At 32.4% G+C, this 8,680-nt stretch overlaps 1 protein-coding gene across 3 annotated transcripts; it reads right to left on the reverse strand.

Annotated features, from left to right (window-relative positions):
* Window positions 1-2,710: 2,710 nt before the first annotated feature.
* On the reverse strand, window positions 2,711-5,963 carry LOC107008736. 3 transcript variants are annotated; one of them, XM_027914949.1, is made up of 4 exons: window positions 5,805-5,963; window positions 5,597-5,687; window positions 5,335-5,492; window positions 2,711-3,927 (listed from the first exon to the last, which is right to left on the reverse strand). In XM_027914949.1, the coding sequence occupies exons 1-4, from the start codon at window positions 5,828-5,830 to the stop codon at window positions 3,138-3,140; spliced, it is 1,065 nt and encodes a 354-aa protein (XP_027770750.1). In that variant the 5' UTR covers window positions 5,831-5,963; the 3' UTR covers window positions 2,711-3,137. The 3 variants fall into 3 exon arrangements, with proteins under 3 accessions (XP_027770750.1, XP_015063368.1, XP_027770749.1); XM_015207882.2 differs by having other exon boundaries at window positions 5,368-5,492; window positions 5,597-5,944; XM_027914948.1 differs by having other exon boundaries at window positions 5,597-5,944.
* Window positions 5,964-8,680: the final 2,717 nt, after the last annotated feature.

Genomic DNA, 8,680 nt, shown 5'->3' on the forward strand with positions numbered 1-8,680 from the left:
ATCTCCAAACTTCATACACTGCCTAAGAACATCAATATAACTCATTTTAACTTAAAATTAACTCGAGAAATCCTAATGAAGCTCTATTTCACCTTAGTTCGTTTTAGGGTGTTACATTTGAGCAGGTCATAACCCAATAGAATTTTATTTCAACCATTCTAATATCTTCAATTTTAACTCAATCCGCCCATTTGATATCCTGATTTATGAGAGTAGTAAAAAATTATCCTTGCAAAAGAAAATGCAAAATGTGACGGCTTACATGAAGTTGTTTTTCCCAATATGGGCTGGTCCACCCCATTTGGGCTAACCCATACAGACTTTGAAATTTTACGGGTCAGGCCAGACTAACCCATTTTTATGTGGAACAAAAAATGGTCGGCCCATCCCATAAGTATGAAGGCTACGGTCAGCCCCATTTTCTTAAAAGTATTTTTTATAACTTTTTAAATTAAATTATAATTAAAAAATATTATCGTAAATATCGATAAGACAATATAACATGGTGTTGGTGATACACTAGAAATATTAACCTAATCGTTTCAGATGATTATAATAAAACACAAAAGTTATGGTAATATTCAATAGACTACGACCTATGTAGTGATACGCTAGAAATTGTAGGGAGTTTTATTTTATGTAGTACATATTTTATAAACATAATTTGTGTTGAAATTGTAATATTTTAAACTATAAACAAATTTTGAGTTTAGACACTTGTTATTTTTTATAGGAAAAATGTATATAATGGCAAACTAATAAATCAAATTAAATATTATAACCACACTTTGATTTAATTGTATCCTATATCAAACTGTTTGTCAATCACCTCTCTCCCTCAAACTCTCGCTCGCCGCTCTCCCTCTCTCGCTCCATCTCTCCCTCCCTCCCTCTCACTTTTATACAAACACAAGTGTATAAAATGTGTTTCCGTTTGTATAAAGCGAGAAAAAAATTGTTTATATACATATATTTTCATTCCCCTCTCTCCCCTTTCCCAGATCTCGCTCACCACCTCACCTCTATCGCTTATACAAACGGAAACGAAATGTTTAAATTGTGTTTCTATTTGTATAAAGTGAGAGAAATTTGTATATACACTTGCAAATACATATATTTTCGTCCTATACACTTATAGTTATACAATACAAATATTCCAATGTCTAATTTTCTTTGTCTTTCTCTCATTCTCGTTTTATACATACACAAATTATACAATTGTTTTGTATACAACTGCTTTCTTTGTATATTTATAGCGATTTATATCATTGGTTTCCTTGTATATGTATAGCGAATTATACATATTTATGTTTTCTATGGAGCACAATTATTCAAACTTTGATATAAATACAAAAATGAATTTTGTGTTTGCTATGTGTGAAAGTTTCTCTATTTTATTTTTCAATTACTTTTTATTTGACCCACTGACCCTATCCATATATCTCAAGCCCTACAAATCGACAGACTTATTCAGGCCAGGATAAAAAATTATTTTCAAAAATCGTAGCTCAACTCTATCAAATTACTATTTAGGTCATACATGCCCATTATTGACGGCTATAATTTTTCCTGATTCTCTAGTTGTTTTGTTGCTTTTCTGTGGATATTGTTGTCTTACGTGTGGACTATGTCAAGATATTTTTATAAGGGAAAATTGTATATAATAGCAAACTAATAACCTAAAATAAATGGAGTAGCTAGGGTTTTATTTAATTGTGCTCGATAACAAACGTTTGCAAAAAATTGTCAGGCGCCTCTCTCCCAAATATCTCGCTCGCCACTCTCCTCCAATCTCTCGCTCGCTTCCTCACTTTTTATACAAACACAAGTATATAAAAATTGTTTCTAATTGTATAAAGTGGAGAAAATTGTATAAATACATATATTTTTGTTCCCCTCTCTCCCCTCTTCCAGATTTCGCTCGCCACTCTCCCAAATCTCGCTCGCCACCCTTGCCTTTCTCACTTATACAAACAGAAGTGAAATGCATAAATTGCGTTTCTGTTTGTATAAAGCGTGAGAAAATTGTATATACACATGCAAGTACATATATTTTGGTCCTATACACTTATAATTATACAATAAAAATACTTCCCTCCCCAGTTTCTTTTGCCTTTCTCTCTTTCTCGTTTTATACAATTTTCAAGTTGAATCTAATTTCTCTCTTTTTCGTTTTATACAATTCGATTCAATTGTATATTCCTTGTCAAGTCTCTTTTGTCTTTCTCTCTTTCTCATTTTATACAAATTCAAATTGTTTATAATCGTTCTATACACTTATAATAATATAATTCGTTTTATACACTTCATTTTTATACAGTTCTCTGCCCAAGTGTCTTTCTCTTTCTTGTTTTATACACTTCGTTTTATACAATTTGCTTTAACTGTATATATATAGCGAATTTTACAATTTCTATGTTTGCTATGGAGCGCAATTATGCAAACTATGTTATAACATAAAAATGTAAATTTTTTATTTGCTATATGTAAAAGTTGCCTTTTTTATAATCACATCATCATTTTTTTTATATAAAAGAAACATTAATTGGGTAGAGATTAGATGCTATCAAAATCAAATGTTCATTAATCTTTCTGAATTCTGACATGATGCCCTTCCTTGGGCATCAAATATATAATATTATATTACATGCAAGAATGGCCTACGTTATTAAAAGATGAGCAATTCAATGTGTGTGTGTGTGTGTAAATATAATTATCAATCTCCACTCCAGATGAAATAAAAACACAAATCATGTGTAGAAAAGTGATCATGTACAGATCATATAATACACGTATAGACAATATCCTCTCTCCCAATTTCAGATCAATCAACTTGAATGCCTAATATATATCTGCTGTCACAATGCATTACCATTCCATAGCAAAAATTGATGCTTCACCAAGTTTGGTGCTGCTATAAATCTCAAACTAATTCTTAGGACACTTCAACTTCACCAATGGAAGATATGAACATGCCCCGACCGAAATTCATAAACCAAAACAAGTTTATTTTACCATGAGATAACCAAAGTGTCTGCTTCTATCTTCAATTCTCCATTTTTATCACTTCCCAGAGGATGCTCTGCCTAATGTATTGAAGAAATGAGCTTCTAAGCAGCTAATGCAGAAAGAATAACCTAATCCAGTGCAGCCTTGTTTCTTCGACCTGTGATTGGTTTAGGTAGCCCATCAAAGATTGGCTTGGTAATGGCTGCAGTAGAAATTGCTTGAAAATCTGGCTTCAAATTCCACAGGGAAGACAATGCACTGCTATCTGAATCCTGCAAACTCGATGTACTTGATGACTTCCTAACTACAGATGAGCTGTCGTTTAGTAAAGAATCCCCTAAGCCAATGGGAATAGGATATATTGAATTTGCTTCAGCATCCGCTCCAGAGAGAGTTCGATTAGCTGACTTGGGTCTCAAAGCTAAGCCCTTGCCAGTGACGGCTGAAAACCAGCCACTGTTGCTGTTATCTTCCTTCAACAGCATTTCTGGAGTACGTGTAAAATCAGTCTCTGACTTCTGACGCCTTCTCACTAATTTCTCAAACCATCTATCGGAACCATTGTCTCTGGTGTCTTGTGTTGATAGATGATTTTCAGGAACACCATTCTCTGTCATAAAACCATTAGCTACACTCTTAGATTTTCTCTGAAGACTAAGTGGTCGATTTGAAAGAGAAGAGGAGTTGTAAAACGGGCCATCTTCTAAATAATGTGATCCTCCCTTACAATACACTGACATTTCAAATCCTTCAGAAGCAGCTTTCTGATCTGGCGGTTTAAGACCATAATATCCTTGTAAGCTGCTCATGGCTGGTGAAACTTTTGGCTGGGGAGAGGATTTCAGTTTAAGGGACTGAAATGAATCGAACATATCAGAGTGTCGACGACTTGAAGAGGTCTGCTCAGAGCTGCTAGGTCTGCAAAGGAAAAAGTCACTTAGCCACTATTGCAGATGGTAGTGTGCAAAGGTAAAATAACCACGGGACAAGCTTCCGTGTATGAAAAGACGTTTTCAGGTTCTTGGTTCAATAAGCCAAAAAACAACTAAGTCAATTTAGCATGTAGTCAAAGTCAAACAAAGTCTCAACGTAAAGGTAAATCAACTTAACACAATCCCCAAACACATAACTTCAACAGGTCCATATAGCAGTTTCTGCTGAAACTTGTTATTTAAAAAACATGAGCTTCTAACAGAGTTCAGTTTCCTCCTCTCAGCTTGTCTAGGCCAGATTAGTGATAAACCCTTATGATCTTTCATTATCACTTGTCCTTTATTATTTTTCGTCACTTTGATATCTGAACCTGAAACTGCATAGAACAAGTTCCCTACATTTTCTCAGGGCCCAAATGCCATCCACCTCTAGTTTGTTAGATGACATTCATAGCTTGTTCATATGAGGTGTCTTCTGTTAAGACAGTAATTCCCCCTTCAGTATTGGATATTGAGGGAAGAACTGACTTGTGAAGGTGTATAAAAAGACAACAGTTACACATGCAAGAAACTTCTCGTAAGACAAATTAAGTAAGCTTATCAATCTTGAACAAAAAAAGAAAAGCATTCTCTTTGTGATTGGTATGGATCTCTGCTATTTTCTTCAAGACCAAGGACGTGAGAAAATCATGTAAAATCATTACTTACAAAAACACTTAATAAGCCTGACTCATCAATAAATAAATCTAAGTACATCAAGCTGATCCCAAATACTTAATTGAATAAAGCTGAAGTAATCATTCAGAACAGCTTGGTTTCTTTGCTCTCTACTTATATCTACAGATAGGGTCAAATAATGCTGGTGTACAACTATCTACTATTTTTTGGAGAACAGTTCGATCCACAATCTTTGTACACCAAAATGCAGTAGGAGATCCATTAGTCCAAGTGTAAGGAAGATTACTTCTACCATAGGCTGATTGGATTCTTTAAAAAATGCCATCTGTTGCGTGTCGGATCCTCTAAAAAGAAAAATGGTGTCGAATGTGTCGGATCATCCAAAAGTTATTAGGGGATCCAACACAGGTGCGCCAGTCATTTAGAGGAGCCGAGCAACATATATTGTACTACCTAAGCTAAATAATTTTTTAAAAGTTTTGCTTTTACAAGGTCCATCAAAGCAAGCCATAGATAAATTCACAAGCAAAGAAAGGTCCGTTGACCTCAATATGCAACATAAGACCAATAAAGATATAATTTGAGTAGCTAGACAAGCTTAAATACAGGATAAAAATTTTGATTTTGATTGATAGCAAAAAAAATAGGGAATAAATTCAATTGGGCAGAGGTAAGCCCAAACACAATTTTATGATAAACAAGTAGTAAGACTTGCATAGATCCACAAGTGAAAATTTGAGCGCAATACCCTTGACCACCATTTGATATGATGGGCGATGGGGGATGCCTCCCAGGTAAGGGTATATGAAGTGTTTTGAGAGCAAACATTTGGAGATCTGAAACGAGGCCATTTATCCTTTTAATATCAGCCACCTATGAGCATTGACAACAAAATAACTGGTCAGTTTACAGTCCTAAATATGCAGTGATGTAGTAAAGAAGAAGATAATTGAAAAAAAAAAGAAGAATGAATCTACCTCAACACCATATCTGATAGCTACACCAGCAAGCGTATCAAATTTAGAAACGGTGTGTTGTATATAAGTGATTCCTCCTCCAGCACCCATACTAGTACAACCCGACGAAGAAGAAGAAGATGTCAGATTACAATCTCCTCCATTCACTCTCCCTTCCCAATCCATAACCCCCACCCCCACAACAAACAAACAAGAAAAAACTACTCACCAATTTCCCAAACACAATCTACACATTCGGCTCTCAGATCTGTTGCCGATCTTGTAAATTTGAGAAAAGAGAAGATGAAACCCTCTTCCGATTTTTGATGACTTTTTCTACTTATTCAACACTATACTTTTTATCATTTATTTTCCTACTACTACTATACAACTTTATTTAACTCATAAATAAAATAAAATTACAACCACACCCTACTATATTGCTAAACAACACGTTTTCTTTCCTAACAAAACAAAATTAAACGAGGGAGTGGTAAATACTTTTTTATCTTTAATTAAAAAGTTTGAGTTTGGATTTTTTTAATATAGAGCCGTCTAGGTTAGAAAGTTTTTAATACAAATATAATCAGACTTAAATGTGTAGATATCAGAAAACGAATGGAAAAAAATCAATTTCTAGTATTTTCTTTTTATTTAAATAATGAAATAAAAGAATTTAATAGAGTAAAGAAACAATTTTAGTTAGAACTATTTAGCCAATAGGAAATACTAGTTTAAGTGATGTCTAAATGCAAGTAATTAAAAGCTTATCCAAAAAACCCAAAAGAATAATGAAATTCGAGATAATTTTAATGAAAGAATCGTTTTCTATGAAATTTCAAACTTAATATTTCCCCTAAATACAAAATTTGCCAATCCGTATTCTAAGTTAGCAAGATATATTCATAAACAATTCTTAGAAATTCTCTTCAAGTTTTTCTTTTGCCCTTTACACAAAGTTGACTTGTAGTTGGAGTCAATTTGAGGTAAAGGTAGTGTTTGATGGTGTGTTCGACAAAAAGAAAACATATTTTACTTATCCTTTGATAAAATAAATAATGCATGCATTAATTTTATATATTTATTTTTCATTTGTAAAAAGAATTTTTTTTGAAAAATAAGTTTATTAAAATAAGATAAATAAATTTTCTAATATAAATAGGATAAACAAGGTTATTCACATTATTTATTTTCTCATCGCCTCGAACACACCTCATTTTAACTTCAGTTATTTATTTGTTTTGAACTTCTTTAATGAAATATTCAATTCCACCACTAAATCTTATCTCACCTTCTATAATATTTATCTAACATATATATAAACTAGAGAGTCATGGCCCATGCTGAGCACGGGCCCGATATATAAGTAGATTTGTTTTTCGTAAATAATAAAGTATGCTGAAAATTATTCAAATATATAACCCACAAATTGTAAGGGAACAATGTATTCAAGTTATGTGGATGTATTAGTGAGAGGTATGATCAAGTAAGCAGAGACATAAAGTCTATTCACTCTAGCCTCTGCAAACTATACACAACCTCACCAAATCATCATATAGTAGGAGAAATAAAATGTCGGCGCAACTCAAAAAAATGTACCCAAACAAAAGAATCAAAAAGTAAGAAAAAAAGGGGAGAATATTCAAAGTTGTTAGGAACATTCTGCATTTAAAGTTTATCATTCATATTGCATTGGTGTCACAACTTCTGAACAAACCAATGTACCATGTAGAACATCAACTCACTATATGTTGTTCCTGAAAATTATTTAAAAGTGAATACAGCAGAATTAGTCAACAAAAGTTTCTGTTAAAGTCTATCAATTTCACTATTTTCCCAAACAGAAGATATAGACAACAAAAAGTAAGTCATCCTTTTAAGAGTCAATTCCTTTTTTATTTGCTTGAACAAGTCATGTTTTTGTGTAAACTACAAACACCTTTAGAGTACACATCTGCTCAAGCCATCTCTTGGCAAAATTGGGATAGAAGTGAGCCACAATCTCTATTAAAGATAAATTCATAAGAAGGTATTTATGGATAGATTTATTTTGGCTATCAGGAAGCCATCTTAAGATATTACACATAGATTTTTTTTTCTTTTCCTCCTAAACATCATGTACTTTAGTATGCTATTTGTTTTACAAAGCTCAACCAAAATGCTATTTAAATTACTGAACTTAGACATTGTAGCTTCTATTTCTAACAAAACAACAAGAACCTTATAAGTTCAAGCAAACTAAAGATAATATGACATTATCCTTACCTCTAACACTAATAATTTGAGTGTCTGACTTAGATTAAAACATATTATAGCTACGTTTATTCTTTCATTTTAGTTTACAACTCGTAACTTAATATTTTCAATTCAATAAAGAAAAAATTGAACAAGAATTTTTTAAAGCAAAACGTATCCCACGTGAATAATCACATAAAATCTGAAAACTTCTTTATAAGATATTATGTGTGTCAAAAATACAGATAACTCATTAAGGAAATGAATATCACCTAAATCATTTCCAAATATCATTAATCTCCTACTTTGTGATCATCCTCTCAACTCTAGAACTGTAATTATGAAGATGATAAATTATGGTGTTTTGGTATCGTCTCTCAGTCTGCTAATATATCAGAAGTTGCAATTAAAACATTACAAAAATAACAGAATAAATTTAGATCATACAAAAAGCATAACTTCTATATAAGAATAACTAGAAATACTAATACAACATCATCCAAAATAGAACACTATGATTCCCTACAAATCTTAAAAGCTTGAAAAGGGTGTAAAATTGTACCTTAAGGCTTGAAAATTAGAGAATTTGAAATCAATCATTTTCTTTGCTTTGACCTGCTTGTATTTCCGTTTCTAGAACTTGACTGTTTTTCTCGATCACTTTTCTCACCCGACAATATATTTGTTAAAGCGAGTAAGGATCTAAAAGTTCTATTGAACAAGTATATCAAACGTTTTTGAATCACAAAGGAGTAAATAGTACACTTAGTATCTATTAATACAAAGTCAAGGCAAATTACCAAGGATTTGGTAACTCTTCATCTACCATTTCACTGGAACAATATATATATATATATATATATATATATA

The sequence above is a fragment of the Solanum pennellii genome, chromosome 2 (genome assembly GCF_001406875.1).
Source record: "Solanum pennellii chromosome 2, SPENNV200".
Classification (NCBI taxonomy): Eukaryota; Viridiplantae; Streptophyta; class Magnoliopsida; order Solanales; family Solanaceae; genus Solanum; species Solanum pennellii.